Source organism: Perognathus longimembris, chromosome 2, assembly GCF_023159225.1.
Source record: "Perognathus longimembris pacificus isolate PPM17 chromosome 2, ASM2315922v1, whole genome shotgun sequence".
Lineage (NCBI taxonomy): Eukaryota > Metazoa > Chordata > Mammalia > Rodentia > Heteromyidae > Perognathus > Perognathus longimembris.
In genome coordinates this window covers 87,315,311-87,334,146 of record NC_063162.1, presented here as the reverse complement: position 1 = coordinate 87,334,146, position 18,836 = coordinate 87,315,311, and the positions used below count along the sequence as shown (strand labels likewise).

Below are 18,836 nucleotides of genomic sequence, written 5' to 3'. Positions count from 1 at the left end.
CCAATGGTAGTCTGGAAATGAGGCTCCTTTGCTAAATCTCATCTCCAGAGGAGGAAGGAGGGTTAATAAAGGGTGAAGTGAGGAAACTGTAGATACCACCAGCAATTACTTTTGTTTATTTCAGAGGTATTGGTTTTTAAACTCAGGGCCTTGTGATCATTCAGTTTATTTGTTCAGCTGGTGCTCTATCACCTGAACCATGCTACAGCCCACCACAAGTTTTTATGAAGGCTTTCCAGGGTCCTCCCAGCATCAATTCCAGCTGCCCAACTATCTTTGGTCTCTTTTGCCAAATTCCCCAAAATTCCAACCTTTTCCCATCTTTGAAAAGATGGTGGCTCCACCTTATGAGTAAACATATTTCAATATGATTTCATTAGCATACCAGGTGAACTGGGTCTTGAAGAGTGCTGTGAAGTTAGATTTTGTGGAAAGATAATTTTGCTCTTCTAATACAGGTCCTAGTTATTTCATGTCTTTAGGAATGAATGAATATCTAGTTAAAATAAACAAATCTCGCTTACCTGTACAAAGGTTTAAGGGCCTTGGCCCTAGTGAATACAAGCATATATAAGACACCCCTTCTCCCAGAACTCTTTTAAAAATTTTCCCATGAGCAGGTCTCATCCCTTATATCTCACCAGTGAGGAACCTGGTCAAAAGTAACTGATGTATTTCCTCTTTGATGATACTCCTGTATACTTTACAACTTGCTCTTTTCCAAATGGTCTGTCTTTGCAAGGAAATAGAATTCTCTCATTAGAACCCCTCCCCCCCAATTAGCTCCCAGGGTACTTGTATACAGCTCCTTCTCCATCTGTCTTCCTGATTCTCTTCCAAGAAGCTCAGAGCCTTTGCTATACTTCAGGATCTATAGCACCTGGCTGGTGAGAGCCTAGAAGAATATGACACTGCTTAATCCATGGCCTGGCTCTCTAATAAGGATCTAGCTTTACTATTTTAGTTTCCACAGAAGCTATGCATTATTATTTTTTAAGCCTTTGCTGGAAACTGATGGCTCATGCCTATAATCCTAGCTACTCAGGAGGCTGGGATCTGAGGATCATAGTTTAAAGCCAGCCTAGGCAGGAAGACTAGGGAACTCTTACCTCCAATAAAATGATTCTAGAAAAGCTAGAAGTGGCACTGTGGCTCAACTGGTAGAGCACAATCTTTGAGTAAAAGAAACTCAGGGGGGCTGGGAATATGGCCTAGTGGCAAGAGTGCTTGCCTTGTATACACAAAGCCCAGGGTTCGATTCCCCAGCACCACATATACAGAAAATGGCCAGAAGTGGCACTGTGGCTCAAGTGGTAGAGTGCTAGCCTTGAGCAAAAAGAAGCCAGAGATAGTGTTCAGGCCCTGAGTCCAAGCCCCAGGACTGGCCACAAAAAAAAAAAAGAAAAGAAACTCAGGGAATAGTGCCCAGGCCCTGAGTAAAAACCGCAAGATTAGCTCCCTACCCTACCCCTAAAAAAAAAATCCTCAAGGACCATTTAGGAAACAATGAACTAGAACTAAGGTTTAGGGTCAGGCAATCATGTGTAACAGTCTCTTTGGGTGACTAGACTCTTCTTGCCTGAACATTGTGCTATTTTCATAGCTTCTCTTTTTTTGGGAACAACATGTACAAATAAGAACCTACCAAGACTGCACATATGTCCCCAGGATATTCATTCTGATAGTTCTGAGATGATTTTGAAAATTTTATCTGTATCCAGTCAAAAAAGGAAAGGACCATTCTGTTTAAGTTTTCCCAGTCCTCATCACTATCTTCATCAATATGAAACATCCTTACCAATGAAGAAGACTACTGTGGCCCAGAATGCCAAGGCCAAATAGATCTCACTGCAACACAAGCAGATCAACAAGATGAGACCAGACGATCTCTGTGAGGGGGTCAGGGGAGGAAGTAGGGGCCCTTTAGAGGTATCTTTCAAATGTATTAAAAGCCAACCTAATGAGAGCAATAAGAAATGCTTTATACTGCTAAGATAAACTCTTTTTTTTTTTAAAAAAAAGAACTACTCTATTTTAATCATGGCAAAGTAAGTCAGTATATTCAGTCAGTTCTTCACTGTAATTCAAAGGATGTGTTTCTCTAACTTTAAAACAACATTAACAGGCTATAGATATGGCTCAAGTGCATGGCAAGTATGAGGTCCTGAGTTCAAACCTTAGGATTACTAAAAAAGAAATGAGGGAGGGAGAGAGGGAGGGAGGGAGGGAGGGAGGGAGGGAGGGAGGGAGGGAAAAATTGAAGCAATATAATATTTGCTCATTATATATTTGGATTTGTAGCCATAACTGTTAAAAAGGCAATTAAAAAAATAACCAATCTCAGCACTCTCTTTATGGAGTAAGCTACTGTAGTCGTGTGTGTGTGTGTGTGTGTGTGTGTGTGTGTGTGTGTATGCACACATGCACTGGTCCTGGGTCTTGAACTTGGGGTCTAGGTGCTGTCCGTTAGCTTTTTTGCTCAAGGCTAGTGCTCTACCACTTGAGCCACAGGTCTACATTCAGGTTTCTTTTGTGGTTAGAGATAAGAGTTTCATGGACTTCTCCCCCTAGATTGGCTTTGGATCAAGATCCTCAGATCTTAGCCCCCTGAGTAGCTAGAATTACAGTTAGAATTACAGAATTACATTCAGCTCTTTCTCTTTTTAAAGTCAGAATTCCAAAGTACAGCAAAAAGTAAGAGCAAATAAGCATGATATTTTAAAAGTTCTCTAGTTTCTTGATACATAAAATGGTTAACTGCAAGACAACTTCAGTAATTCAGATTAGGCTAAGACAGAGCGCATCAATGGAGTGAGCCTATTTGCTCTGAGGAACGAACAGAACAAACAAGTTTAGAAGTGACAGAATGGCTTGCACATGAGCCTGTGACATTGATTTTTCTGTTGTGATGGCCCAATGATTATCTGACACTTGTGTGACTCATTCTTGGCACTCATGGTAGGAAAAAGTTAACCTTTTTGGGTACTATTTAATAATACTAATAATAAAAACCCAACAACTTTAGTGTCTTTGGAAGAGCAGTATGTAGACAGTGTTCTGCAGAAGAATATCAACTGGAAATTTTTCTCTGCTACTTGTCATATATGAAATTGACCCAAGTTTGTGGTGTCTCAGGTCCACAAACTCACCTAAGATTTTCTAATCATTCACAAAAAAACATCTATTAAGATCCACACATTCAGCAAGAGTCTTATAAGGACCAAAAATTTTAGACAAATTAGAGGAAACCAAACTTAAAGAATGTATCATTTAAAATTTACATTAGCTACTAAGATTGGGGTATGTTCTTTCAGTTTTGTTGTTTCAAATAAGCAGATATGATGAAAAGTTAGGACATAATTTGGACCATTTGTTGTTTTGTTTTCTCCTAAATTTTTTCAACTCAACCATGAAAGTCATGAATTTTGAATGCAAGTATGGGAATGGAAAACATAAGCAATTCATAAGCCCAGATATATTGGCAGGCATTCTTGTGACACAGGCATATAACTCACAGATGACAGTGTGTGCTTCAGACCAATGACCTGAGCAGAAGGGGAAGAGGAGGTGTCCTGCTCCATCAGCTGCTTCAGTCTGTCTCTCTCCGTTGATATGCTATTAAAAGCTGACCTTAAGGCGAAGTAAACTATAAAGATACAATCATTACAAGAACAAATTTTAAAAAGAGGCATAATTAAAAAAGAGAACACAGAAAATTCTATTGCTTATAAAAAGAATTTAGAACCCTTCTGTACATCTCCTTTATAATAACAATAAGAATTTAAAATAAGAAATTAGCACATCCAATTTCTTATAAAAAATAATTCTGAGATCAGGAAATACACACTCCACATTGATTTATAACACATTCATGGAACTATAATACAAAATACATGCTCTGGATAATAAAGACATGTCAGTGTAGGTGCTTTTAAAAAAAAAACTGTAACATGAACTACATTAGTATTGGATATTGACAGTGTGGGGGTGTTCCCCACACTGGAGCTAGGGGATTTGTTGGGAATCCTATCCTTTTGCAATTTTTTTTTTTTTTTTTTTTTTTTGGCCAGTCCTGGGCCTTGGACTCAGGGCCTGAGCACTGTCCCTGGCTTCTTCCCGCTCAAGGCTAGCACTCTGCCACTTGAGCCACAGCGCCGCTTCTGGCCGTTTTCTGCGTATGTGGTGCTGGGGAATCGAACCTAGGGCCTCGTGTATCCGAGGCAGGCACTCTTGCCACTAGGCTATATCCCCAGCCCTCCTTTTGCAATTTTGATGAGGGCCTAAAAGTGCTTTAAAAACAAGGCATATTAAAACTCATACACATGGACAATCCTAAGGCCTTGCCCACTACAATATTTTATAATTTTATGACTTTTGGATTCAAAATAATCAGCAATTAGTGTTTTTACTGGAAATGGATAAGAACAATGCTTTTTTTCCCCCAGAAGGAAACTGGCAACAGTGAAGCAGAAAAATGACACAGCACCTTAACCCAGTGATCAAAATCAATGACAGGTAGTCAGTGGGCTCTGTGTGCCTCTGGGTACAATACATTGGAAAAGAAATGACATTTTCTTTGTTGACTTGCCAGCCAAGGATAGAATCTGAATTTGATCAGGAGGAAGCAAGTGTCTATATTCATCAAAAGTCCCAATTTTATAAAGAAGAAAAAAAGGCTAAAAAACAGTTCCCAATTAAAGGAGACTAAGGAGGCAGGATAATTTAATGCAATGTATAAACGAACCCCAGACTAGAACCTGTTCTCAAAAGGAAATGGCCTTCAAAGGCATTTTTCAGAATTTGATGACATTTGAATATTTGAATATGAGCATTTGAATAGCTAATAGTATTGGTTAGTTGCTACCTGTTTTGAATTTGATAAGTACCTTGGGCTCTTATATAGACCATTCCTATTTCCACACACCAAAGTATAAAACCATAAAGCATGACATGATCTATGAGTCATATACTACAACAGTTCAGAAACATGAAAGTATGCTTATAAAGAGTATATAAAAGAACAAGTGTATGTTATAAAAGTATACTTGTATATAAAGAAAAACTGTGACACAGTATTGAAAAGGCAAATCTGGATAAACAAAAGTTCTTTCACTGTTCTTGCAACTTTTCAGTAAATTTCAAATTATTCCAAACTAAGGTGTTCCCTGTCCTTCTTCCTTGTTAGTCCCTCTGGCTACAGGGCCCAGAACTCCACCTTTGATCTCAGCACTCAGCGATTTCACTCACTTTCTGAGAGCATTAAGGTACAAAGAAAGCTTAGCACTCTTAGGCACTCAAATTCCTGAACTGAATTTAAAAACCATTAACACATATGGGTGGGGGGGGGGTCTATAAGATTTTAGATTATATAATGCACAAGTCACTTCCTAGGGATGAAAAATTTTCCTGTGCTACAGTACTAAGCAAAGATAGCACATTTATAAATATTATCCTTCCAATCCCTTCCATTATATTTTGTGCTAGAAGGGCAGGAAGAAAAGGAAGAGACTGCGACACACTGTTTCTCAAATGACCTGCCATGTTAATTGAATTCTCACAGGCTTGAATTTTCAGAGGTATTGTTATCCAAGAGTGGCCTATTTAGTAACACAGAAACTAAATACATGTTATTGTCTTACTCCCTTCACTTAACAGCAAGAAGGGCAACTGAACTCTATACGCTGCCACTGAACTTGTTTGAAGCTGTGGCATTTAGTGATGGACTTAGAGAATCTTTCCAAGGTCCCAATACAAAGAAGCAATTTGTGTGCACCCTGTCTCTTTGTCTCTGTCTCCCTCTGTCTCTCTCTCTCACACACAAACACACATAATGATCCTCTGTCATCAGATAAGAGGGTACCATTGTTTATTCACTCCATGATCATGGATGAGTAAATGTAGCTAAGCCCCTAAATGGGGATACTGATAGATACCAATAGCATTTACTTTATAGATTGTTAAAAGGATTACATAAAATAATTCAAGTAAAGCTCTTAACTCAATGTACAGCATGTAATCAGTAATAAACATTATGATGGAAATAATGGAGATGATGCTGAAAAAGATACACAAGGATGACAGTGGGTGACTGTGATCCCTTGAAATAGGAGCAGCAGTTCTAGCAGGATGCTTTAGCTCTTGCTGGAGCAATGGTTGACTCTATGAATGAGGGATTGGCCAGGGCATACTGAACCACAGGAGGGCAACCTCAAGAGGAGAGCCATGAGCTCACTCCATTTCATATCCAATTAGCCACCTCCCACCCCATGGGATTCACATGCCCATCACAGTGGATCCCTGGGGAAACTGCCTCTTCACTGACATGTTTATTCTTCCAAATGAAATTACTTTGGTACTCAGCTGGCTGCCACTTTCAAATCAATTCCACTGGCTTTCTGATGTCCTGCTGTTAAGCAATGCTTTCAACTCAACTAGGAGATTCCTATTTAAAGGTTTGCATTTGGCAGAATGTGCAGTTTGGTTTGGAATGTATTATTAAGGCTGTGGTGGGCAAATAAGCAGAAAAAAAATAAGCATAAAGACACTCGTATAGTCATTACCTATCATTGTAAAGTTTAAAACTCATCTGCAATCATTCAACAAGGGGTTCAGAAGATTAGATTCCAAGCAGTAATGTTCTTAGGTGAGTGTTAAGGACTACTCCAAGAATGGAGGACATTTAGTCACTCGCAGCCACCTAGAGCCTTGAGGCCATTCATGGAGATGATGGTTATAGTAACTGTGGATCCCAAAGGTCAGGGACATGAGTGTCTTCTTATTTCCACCTTAATTCTGTGTTTATTTAGACGAAAATGTTTAAACACAATGATTGCACCCATGGGCATCCGATAATAAAGCCACCTAGAAACCTGAGATGGTCAGAACTATAAAAACCTTAAAGATCACCCAAGCCACTCACCCCAAGCATGACCAACTCTTTGTGAGCACCAACATCCAAGCTAAGTGGTCTTTCAGCCCATGCTCCTTACAGTTCTTGATATCTCCTAAAGCAGTGTATTCTGATTTGGGGTTTATACTCCTTCCTGTTGCTAAGACAACATCTGCCTCAGTCTCTCCCCACTGTCAAATAGGACTACTTCCTCTCCCATAAGAAAGTCAAATACTCCAAGACAGTTATATTATCTCTATTTATTCATATCCCCCTCTCAGATTATCCTTAGCTATTTCTTAGACCTCCTGGCTTTAAGAGAGTGGGGCAAGCTTGAATTTTTTGATGACAAAAAAAATCTTAAGCTTCAAGGACAGAATGAAACTATGAAGCATCAAATAGTTGTCTTTTGGTAGCCATTATTTTTCCCATTACTGCCAGCTTCTGTGCCAGTCCTTAATTGCACTGAGATGCTGAGGCTAGAATACAGGATGCATTTGGATAGGGAAGCTGCTTATAAAGGATAATTCTACTCTTAATAGATCTGAGTTCCTTCTGCTTCACACATTTCTTCTTTAGCATTTTTCTAGCACTAGCAAAGACCATAAGGAACACAGTTACCAATGTTACGGGCACCAGCCTTTCAGTGTGGTATGAGAAAGAACGTCGGTAGTAAGGCAGACATGGACCCCGAGTCCTATGTACACTACTTGGTTGGTATTTAGATTTTGGACAAATCCTCACTTCCACCCTGTATGTGTGGAAAATGCCCACTTCTCAGTACTGCCTTAAGGAAATAATGAGAAAATATACTAGCGAACACACAGTAGAACTCAGCTTTCTTTCCTCTTTTTTAAAAAAATAGAAACCATGTTTTGAGTGAATTATCTTTAAAATACTAACATTTTTTAAATACCTGGGATAATTCGATCTTCTGTAATCTACTTCCTTTAAGTTTAAAACCTCACTGGGTGTCACAGCTTTAAAATATTTCCTAACTAATATTCTGCCAAAATTGCTTCATACCGATTAGATAATTGTCTTAAATGGCTCTACTGATTTACTGCTAAGTCCTATAAAACCAACTGCTTGGTATGTTGAGACAGAATTCCAATTTATACAAATACATTACCTGGCTCTCTCTCTCTCTCTCTCTCTCTCTCTCTCTCTCTCTCTCTCTCTCTGTGTGTGTATTACAAGCTAATATATATTAGGATGTTATACTTGACTTATTTTGGGTGAGTGTTTATAGCAGCTTTACTCATAATTGCCAAACCCTGGAAGAAACCAAGATGTCCTTTAATAGGAGATAAATGCATATGCCTAAGTGGGAAATAAAAAGCCAATTTGAGAAGGCTATATACTGTAATGATTTCAACTGCTGGACATTCTGGGAGAGGCAAAGCTATGGAAATGGTACAAATATCAGTGGCTGCCAGAGGCTGAGGGAGGGAGGGAAGGAAGAAGGGAGTGAAGGAAGAAGGGAGGGAGGGAGGGAGGGAGGGATGACTCGAGAGGACATAGGATTTTCAGGGCAGCATTCTTAGTGTTTGATTCAATGCTTGCTCTAGCTCAAAACAATTCACAAAAAATGGCCATTAAAAAATTGTAATTCAATACCAAAAATGGGTTAAGTACAAAAGAGAAAGTTAATATAGTTTAATTTTGCTTTACTCCTAGTGTTTGCATGGATAAATGAGTATTTCTCTCATGTACAGGAATATACTTCCTAAGCCTCATTATTTTCCCTTCTGTGGTAAGAAAGCTAATATCTACTCCATCTGGAGCTCCCTGCCCCTGGTCCCATTGGGTTTCTTGCTTTCTCACCCTAAATCTGTCAGCCAGGTTTAGTCATTTCTGTTCCTGCTGCTTTTAGAATACATTCTCATAAACCTTTCTTGTCAATTCAATAATGTGAATTCTCTCCGTCTTGGGTGAAACAATTCATAATAGAAACTATGATGCTAGCAGAATTTGAAAGCCAGCAGTTAGGCCAGCTATTTTCAATAACTTAACAGATGAGAAAATTGAGGCCCATAGAGGGCCTGGTTGACCTGTAACAGGTAGTCAGTCTAGAGGTGGCCTACTAAGCCAGGCTGGGGGGTGGCTCTGAAAGGCCTAATGTTTAATGTTTCCTATAGTATGGCTTTCAGGAGCTTTAGTTCCAAGGTGTTAACAGCTAGTTGGATTTAGCAGGTAGGGAACAGGCAGTAAGGTGCTTCCCAAATAAAGCTAAAAGGCTGATTTAGTGTAAGACTTCACAAAGCCTTTACCATCTCCTTGTGTGAAGCCAAAAAAAATCCAAACCAGCAGTATTTTCCAGACATTTTTAACCATAAAATTCTTGCTTTGAATTATAGGTGTTTTATGGATAAAGTGTTCAAGAGAATACATTTTGGGAAGTGTAAAAGCTAATATATGGAACAAAAATGTTAACTTCTAAGCTACTGTGTTTTATTATGTTTGTTTACATGGGCATTGTCATATATACAATTTAAAGTCTGTCACATGACGAAAATGGAAATAGGTAAATTGAGGGAATGGATAGGATATGAAAAGATGGGGACGAACAGTGGAAAGGATGGCACTGATCAAAATTCATTGTATTCACAAACTGACATGTTGAATTGGAGCCCCTTTATGCAATAACATAAAGATTAAAAACAGAAAGAAAAGCTGGGCACCGGTGGCTCATCCCTGTAATCCTAGCTACTTAGGAGGCTCTGAGGATTGCAGTTCAAAGCCATCCCAGGCAGGAAAGTTGGTGAGACTTATCTCCAATAAACTACTCAGAAAAAAGCTGGAAGTGGCACTGTGGCTCACGTAGTAGAGCGCTAGCCTTGAACACAAAGAGGCTCAGGGACACTGCTCAGGCCCAGAGTTCAAGGCACAGAATCAGCAAAATAAATAAGTAAATGAATGAATGAAAATTAGAAGAAATCATATTACATGTAACAAGTTGCCTACCATTTGATCTACAAAACTATACCTCAAAGGCATTTAATATCACACAGCCTAAGCTACATCAATGGAATTCTTGTCTTTAGAATGGATAAATGTTTAAAGAGCCCAGTAGTCACTATTGGTAACAAAACAGCCACAGGAAGAAAGTTTAAGAGGGTTCAGCCTGATGATTCAAGTTTAGAAGGTCGTGGGACTTAGATCAAATCTGAGTACTATATTCGATGAGGCTCCTGAATTAGCACTGGTGTAAGAGAGATTTCATGAACCAACAAGAGATCTCTGTTCCTTCAGGTGCAGGTATGACTTAAGCCCACAGGAATGAAAGCTCTTGAGGCTCCCTGTGGAATGGTTGCCATGAGTCCAGGTGGCTCAGACTGTTATTGAATCGCTCATCTAGATTTCTGTTTGGAACACAAACCCTGACCTTTTCTAGGATTGCAGCAGCCAGCTGATTTCATAAAGCCCTAAAGAATTACAGCTAGCTGGGGCCCCATTATAGACTTTCAACTAGAAAGACGATCAATGGATCCATCAATATGGCAACCTCTGCCCTACAGAGGAAAGCAGCTTCAATGATGTAAGTAAAATTCAAAACTTCTCCCTTTGGGTACAGAAGCACTGTCTTCTCAATTTTAAAAGGAGTTCATGTTATTTACAAGTAAGGGCATTTTAAAGGTATTTCCCCCCCCCCCCACACACAAAATCTACAATCCTCCAATTACAACTGATTCTTTTAGTATTAAAGAATGCCCAAGGAAATATTTAAAGAGCTTTAATGAGGTGGGTGAAGTAATGCCTCATGTTTCACAGACAGATGGTACAACAGCCCTGCTAAATACTGAGAAAGTCTACTGGTGACTAGCACAGGAGTATGAGAAGGACACTTATTAAAATCATGGCCATTTCATTATAACTACCCTAAGAACCAATAGGCTAGGTTTGCAGGGCAAAAGAAAAGAGAGCCAAAGAAATCAGTCACGAAGAAGAAAAATACAGGGTACAGAGAAGAAGGGAATAATATGGAGAAGGGAATAATTAGACCCTCTTCTTTCCTGTCATATCAAACATTGTGACTTTGCTTGAGACTTTTTTAATCCTTTTATTCTTTAACAAAAATAATCTGTATATGAAAATTGAGCAGGGTGCCTGGTTATTCAAAAAGCTGAGGTCTAAGGATAGTGGTTCAAAGCCAGTCTAGGCAGAAAAGTCCATGAGACTCTTATCTCCACTGACCTAGCAAAAAGCTGGAAGTGGAGCTGTGCTGTGGCTCAAGTGATAGAGCATCAGCTTTGCATGAAAAAGCCAAGCAAGGGTGCAAGGCCCTGAGTTCAAGCCCCAGTGCCAGTATAGAAAGGAAAAAGAAAAAGGAAAAGAGAGTTGAAAAAGATAAGCAGAAAGATGACAACAGAATCTAACTTCAGCTTTCATCACTCAGATATTGGTGTAGATACTTCTTGATTTATTTTTTTTTGGCATACTTATCCATACCAGAAACAATGGGATAATACTTACATGCTATTTTATAACCTTATATTTTTACTCAAGGACATATTGAGTAAAATGCTTCTATGTATAAAAAGTTATCCTGGCCTCCACCCTTAAGAGTAGTGAAATACCAAGTAAAGACTGTAGACCCTGATGTCAAGCAGGTTAGGATTCAAGTCTCAGGCTGGCTGCTTTGTAATCCTATGACCTTTAGCGTCTCATTCAAGTTTCCAATCTAAACAACAGAGATTACAATGTTACACACTCCTAAGTTGCTGCTAGAATTAAATGATAATGCAAAGTACTTAACCAAAATACCTGGGGTGACAGGTGCTCAATATAAGGTAGTTATTATGCTAACTATTCTATTATGTGATTATAAAAATCCAACCTCTCTTGCTGGGCATTTAGATTATTTCTGTGCTTATTCTGAAAGTGCTATGGATTCATGGGAAGTTGCATATCAGTATAGATGCTAACATCTTACATAGCAGTATAAAACCCAAAACAACCAGCCCACATAGCTGCAGGGAGAGGAACATGCTGTTATACTTGGGGGGAGGGCCTCATGAATGTTTTCCCTCCCCAGCTAGCCTTGAACCAAAATCATCCCAATCTCTACAACCAGAATAGCTAGGATCGCAGGCATGAACCATCATGCCTGGCTCTATTTCTAATTTTTTAAATGATGAATAATGCTAGAGCAGATACCTGGTCTGGATAAGTTCTGAGTTAATCACTACAAATGGATTCTTCCAAGTGGAATTGCTGATTATACTAAATAAAAAATAGTTGGAAAACAATGTAATATTGCACTCTGGAAATTTATTTATGCTCTCTAAGCATCACAAACTGCTTGGCTTTTAAAGTGCACTCATCCCTCAGTATCTTCTCCTCCTTTACACTTAAATCATTTCTAGGTTACTTACAATACTTAAGACAATGCAATGATGTATAAACAGGGAAAGTTTAAGGGAATAATGGGAAAAAAATATCTGTACCATACAGATACAGTTTTTTAAAAATACTTTCAATCTACCATTAGTTGAATTCAGAGCTTCTGCCAATGACATACCAAATACTTTCTGGGTGTGGTAGTATACAACTATAACCCCAGATACTGGGTAAACTGAGACAAGAGGATAGTTTAAATCCAGAAATTCTGGGCTGCAATGTCCTATATACTGATTGAGTTTCCACACTATGTTCAGCATCACTGTGGTGATCTCCTGGGAGCAAGGAACCACCAGGTTGTCTAAGGAAAGTGAACCAGCCCAGTTTGGAAGCAAAATACTCTCACTATTAAAGTGAAAGTTCACACCAAGGAAATAATAAATACTAAGTTGCATGAACTCTTCATACAGCAGAAAATGAACCACCTAAGAAACCATCACTAAGGACATCCCCAATTCAGGCATGCATGACATATTGTCATCAAAGAAAGAAAGGAAACTCATTTACCTTTATGAGCAACATGACACAGATCTTCTTGCATTTTTGAAAACTCTGATGAGGTTTCAGAGCCATCAGAATAATTTTTCTCTTCTCCAAAATCGAGTGTTGATAAATTAGGGTTGGAGGAATGGAGTCTAACTGGGCCAGAAAAAGGTTTAGGGACCTAAAGGGAAAATAAGGAAGACACTTCTGTTCAGATATGGGTTGCTCTGAATATTTACTTGATTCTAAAACTGTAATGTATTAAGAGAAAGACATTTTATACATGTCTTCCTACAGACTGATAACTTGGAAAGAAAAGATAAGAACTACTTCCACAGTAACTTGCTTCTTATAAAATATGTTCTTTAAAAATGATAGAAGTTGGGCTGGGAATATGACCTAGTGGCAAGAGTGCTTGCCTCATAGACATGAGGCCCTGGGTTCGATTCCCCAGCACCACATATATAGAAAATGGCCAGAAGTGGCACTGTGGCTCAAGTGGCAGAGTGGTAGCCTTGAACAAAAAGAAGCCAGGGATAGTGCTCAGGCCCTGAGTCCAAGGCCCAGGACTGGCAAAAAAAAAAAAAAAAAGATTAAAAAAATGATAGAAGTTTTAAAACCATAGGTTGAAAATGACAGCTAATGCTGCTAGTCTCAATCAACACTCAGTTACTAGGTGACTAAAGGGAACAGGTTTAAAATTCTTTTCTTTATGTGCAGCTGGGGCTTCTACAAAACAAATTTTCATGTTTGCACATGGAAAATTCTTGACTTTAAAAGTTAGTTTGGCCAGGTATTGCTGGCCCATGCCAGTAATCCTAGCCCTCAGGATGCTGAGATCTGAACATTGTAGTTGGAAGCCAGCCTAGGCATAAACTCTGTGAGACTCTTATCTCTAATTAACCAGCAAAAAGCTGGAAGTGGAGTTGTAGCTCAAGTGGTAGATCACCAGCCTTGAAGAAAAAAGTCAAGCAAGATCACAAGGCCCTGAGTTCAAGTACCAGTACCAACACCCCACACCAAAAAAGAAGAAAGTATATGAGTTCAAGCCATAATATGCTTTAAACCAGAGTGTACATGAGTCCATCAGATGCTTTACTCAAAAGAAAGGGGTCTGATTTTAGTAATTTATGTCTAACATTCAACAGTCAAGCTGCAAACCCTGACCAGTGGTTTAGCATTGGGAAGCTTTGAGGACCATGAAGGAAATCTCTGGTGGGGGAACTGAGAGGTTGGAGAAGAATGAAGAGTATATATGATGTCGCCATGTTCCAGACATGTACAGGTGAGGCCTGTTGGCTCAGAGCAATGATAAATCCACCAAGAAGCAGTAGGGCCACAATAGCCACAAAAACAAGGCACACACCCAAACATGGAAGAAGGCAGCAGGCTAAAGATTAAGAAGGGCAAACCTGAGTCCTAGAAATGGTGGCAGTCCTTCTGAGCTCATGTCATTTTCCTGCAGCTCACATTCTCTCCCCTGCCCAATATTTATGACAAGGTTATTATGGTACCCAGAAGATCTAAATAATTGAATTCATCTCTTTGCCCCAGGTAGTGTAAAGAATAATCCAGAACATTCACTTCTCTATTCTATCTGAGTCAAAGCAGTCCCAACAAGTGGCATGCAGAGAGAGGCCAATGAGGAAAGCAGCAGCTGGCAGAAGCCACAGTTACCTGAAGTGTTCCTTTAGCATCTTTGCCAATAGCTCTGGACCGCCACCTCCTATGCGATCGTTTTTCCTTTTTGGGACTTTCAAAAACTCCACCCTTCATTACAAAACAGGAAAGAGAGCAGAGAATGAGGCCCACCAAACCCCATGGGTAAATGCACAGCAGTAACCACCTCCTTCCCCTGGAGCTTGGCGAAAGCACCTGGCCAGACACAATCCCCTGTTAGTCAAAGGCTAGGGAGAAGGTCAAGAAGGAAGCACAATTGAGAAGGCACACAGGAGGGGCAGACTAACCTGGATGGCATTGATAGCTGGCGCTGAGTATGTCCGATGCAGGACATCCATGCTCTGCAGGAGCTGGCTCATTTCCACCAGATACGCATGGCAGTGTGCCAGGTCTGTGGGCAGAAGAGGGGAATGGTCCAAGTCTCCAGTAGCAGGAGGGATTACAACACTGGCAGTGGATGCTTTCTGATTTTTCCAGCCTTAGCTGGCTCATTCCTCCTTAGGCAATCTGGTGGCCCCTTCTCTCCTAAATGTCACCATGTTGATGTCATACAGTGTGAACACCTGACTGGCATAGTTCACTGAAGCCTAGAACTTTTGGGACTCAAACAATCCTCTTACCTCATCCTCCCAAATAGCTGGTATTATAGATGCACACCACTGCACTTGGCATGTTTCTGATTTTTCTATATCTGATTTTCCATCTGTACAGGTAGGAAATTGTACTTTCTTTTTCATAGGCAAGGTTGTAGACTTCAGTCTACAGGCATGGACCTAGGGAACCAGGTTGTCTCGATTTGAATCTCTTTAATTTGTGGTGGCTCTTGGGCGAATGACATCACTTTTCTGCACCTTAGTTTCCCCCTAGCTCATAGAGAGTAGTGAGAGTTAAGTTGATATATACAGAGTGATTATTAGTGTCTCTGGCCTCTTATAAGGACTAAATATATCCACCATCCACAAGACCAGCAGCATCCAGCAATAGTAGGCTGGATGTTAAAATCCACCATTAAGGCTTACTGGTCTCTAAGAATAACTTCATTGATTATGGACCTGTCTGAGGATCCTGATGAGTCTCTACAGAAAGACTTGATATAACAGAAAGTAGTCTTGCCTAGATCCCAGTCACAAGCTAGTCCATGACTAGCTTTCATTGGGTCTGATGATAGAGGTTTCTGCTGAACATTCAAGGCTCAAAGGCCTCAGGGAAGTAGCTCTAGGTCTCTGGCATCATCACAATCCCTGGGAAATGGAAGCTACAGATCCTTAGCTTCCTCCTCCTAGTTTGTGACTCAGTACTTCTGAACTGGGCTTCAGTATTTCCTTTTGTTTTGGTTTGTCTTCTTTGGTACAGGGCCTCGTTATGCAGCCAAGGTTAGTCTCAAACTCATACACAGTCCAAATATGCATCAAACTTAATCTTCCTCCTGCCTCAACTTCCCAAGTGCTGGGAATACAGACATGTGCTATTCCATCTGGCTTGAAAAGATCCACTTCTAATTAAGTTCCCAAGCTAGGTTAATGTTGCTGGCCCAAGTAATTTCAGAGGTCATTTTGTCTGTATTTCTCAGTGAAACTTACTTATTTGTAATATACATTTCTGATAGTTATTGAAAGGGCCACATGGCCCCTGAAGAAATAATATCTGCATTCAACAACAGGAAGAAAAATTTCCAAGTCCACCACTAGCAATTTTCTCTATTAGTAATTCTCAATCATGGCCACACTGTAAAATCAACTAGAGAAATGTTTTTAATTTCATATGCCCACGTCACACCCCTGGAGAAGTAAATCACAGCCCTCCTATTTGTTTTGGTGATTTTGTTCTAGTTCCTATGATGAGTCCTAGCTAACTAAGGCTGAGAACACTAAGTTTCCTTGTGGCAGGAGTGCTTACCCAGGCTTCTTATCAAATCACCTGGCAGTAAAGTACCAGGGATCCACTTTAGACTAATTTAAACAGAGAGAGGCCTGGGTAACAATATTCCTATATTTAAAAAAGCTTTCCTGGTGATTCTTCTATTTCTTTCTTTTAAATTTTATTTTGGTTATTTGAGATGAAGTCTTACTGTGTTGCCCAGTCTGGGATCACAGCAACGTACTATCATGCCCAGACTCTCTTGGTGATTCTAATGTATGGCCAGGATAGAGGATGCTTACATTTTGAAGATCTCTATTTGGCCATTGATTTACCTCTGGAACAGATTCTTGAGTTATACAGCAGAATCATTTTTGGCACTTAACAGAGCTAGCAAGCCTATACACCTGGAGATGTCATTTATCAGCTCAAAAAAAATTGGCATTTGTACTCAAAACTAGAAAAGTAAACCTGTCTTCATGTACGCCCAGGTGACGATATACAGCTCTGAACCCCAAGAGTGTTTAACTGAAAACAAATGTGACCTTCTTTAGCAGAAGGAAAACAGAGATGGGTGAAGGCAGGGCCACAAATTCATCTTAGGGGTAAATACCAAACCAAGATCATTTCAGGCACATCACAGAAAGAAACAGACTTTCAGGTCACCTTACCTTTTGAGCATTTCTCCATGTCCTCTGAAGACTGGAGCCAGAATGGAACTCGTGTCTCACCACCACAAGAAAATGATAAATTGCTTCCAGTTTGAAATGAGTTCTGCTTTGATATACTGCTACGCTGTTCATAGACAAGAAGACATTACAAATGGAAACAGACTTTAGGGTAAGGAATAACAGGGTGGGCTAGCCCTTAATTAATGTCATCTGCCATGTGCTCCTATCAAAACACCCACAAGAGACCTGAACACCTTTGGCTTTTCCAGATTGATTACAATGCCTCATATGACAGTGTTTATATTCTTCCTCTGCCAAATGGTGATACCAAATTAATTATATACAGGTTTGGAAATATCTTGCTATCTTATATAAATATGTGTGTGATAAAAAAATCAATCTGATCAATAAGAAGCTAGACATTCAGTAAATAGTCATTCAGGGCTATTAAACTGTTCCTCAGCTATCATACCTGGTCTTGATTCTGACTTATTGGGCAAAAAGCTGAATTATATACCTGCCCCTCCCTACAAACTTTCCTTAGACTCTGCTCTCAACATGGACCTCCCTGCTACAAAGCCACCCCCTTTCTTTTGTACTCGGTATTTGTAAAACATTCATTACCTTCCTGCTGGAAATGGAGTCAAACACCCCTGATGTCGAGTCTGGGACAGTGGACCCAGGGAAAAAATGATTGACATCACGTGGGAACATGGCAATCTCATTCTGACGGTACATTCTGTGGTGACGGAGTTTGGACACCCACTCATCAAAGACTTCTTCTGACTTCACCTAAAACCAGGTCAATTGAAAGAAGGAAAAGAGTCACTTGCTGAAGGGAACAATTATTCATCAAATTGAGGTCATTCCTGACACGCTTTGTTTAAAGTTGACACATGTAGAAATGTAGAAACAGTTCCTGTGCTTTACAGGAAGAAATCTGGGCAGGAGGTAGAGTAAAAATGATCTTTATAAATGTATATTTAGGTTTTCATTGAGAAGTTTCAATGCTATGTTATTTTTATCATTTTTAATTTATTCATTGTCAAAGTGGTGTGCAGAGGGGTTACAGTTTCATATGTAAGGCAGTTAGTACATTTTTATCAACCTTGTTATGTCCTCACTCATTTTTCTTCCACCTTCCTTCCTCCCCACCCTAAGTTGTCCAGTTGGTTTACAACATATTGTCTTTTAAGTATTTCTGTTGTATTGGTACATCTTTTACCCTTTGTCTCTCCATTTTGATGTTCCCCTTCCCTTCCCTTCTAATAAATGTATATACAATACCCACGATACCAAAATAAGTTACAGTGACATTAGGGGTAAAACCATAGGAAGAAAAACCAAAGAAAAAGGCATAATCTCACATAGTATATTGAAAATAACAGCAATAATGATAAATCACTTATTTCCATAACTTGGAGTTCATTTCGCTTAGCATCATCTTATATGTTCATATGAACATAGCCATTGAATCTTCTGCTAGTACTACCCTAAACATATACAAATTATTACCAATGAGGGAATCCATAGAGTCTGTATTTCTTTGGGTCTGGCTCACTTCACTTAGTATGATTTTTTCCAAGTCTTTCCATTTCCTTGCTAATGGGGCAATGTCATTCTTTCTGAAAGAAGCATAGAATTCCATTGTGTATATGCACCACATATTCTTGATCCATTCATCTACTGAGGGGCATCTGGCATCTTGGGTTGGTTCCATATTTTAGCAATGGTAAATTGTGAACATGGTTGTGCTGGTAGCTTTAGTGTGGTCTTGCTTTTGATCCTTTGGGTAAATGCCCAAAAGTGGGGTTGCTGGGTCACAGGTGAGCTCTATGTTTTAGCTATGCTAT

General features: G+C 39.6%; 1 protein-coding gene across 4 annotated transcripts in view; it reads right to left on the bottom strand.

Moving 5' to 3' along the window:
* Osbpl3 (oxysterol binding protein like 3) overlaps positions 1-18,836 on the bottom strand; it is a 175,249-nt gene that overhangs the window by 55,405 nt on the left and 101,008 nt on the right. For all 4 annotated transcript variants that reach the window (XM_048339668.1, XM_048339670.1, XM_048339667.1 and 1 more), the window contains exons 6-11: positions 17,608-17,775; positions 16,984-17,107; positions 14,743-14,846; positions 14,453-14,545; positions 12,800-12,956; positions 3,516-3,646 (exon numbers count right to left, since the gene is read on the bottom strand). In XM_048339668.1, coding sequence (XP_048195625.1) covers positions 3,516-3,646; positions 12,800-12,956; positions 14,453-14,545; positions 14,743-14,846; positions 16,984-17,107; positions 17,608-17,775 — 777 coding nt within the window. The remainder of the gene's footprint in view (positions 1-3,515; positions 3,647-12,799; positions 12,957-14,452; positions 14,546-14,742; positions 14,847-16,983; positions 17,108-17,607; positions 17,776-18,836) is intronic.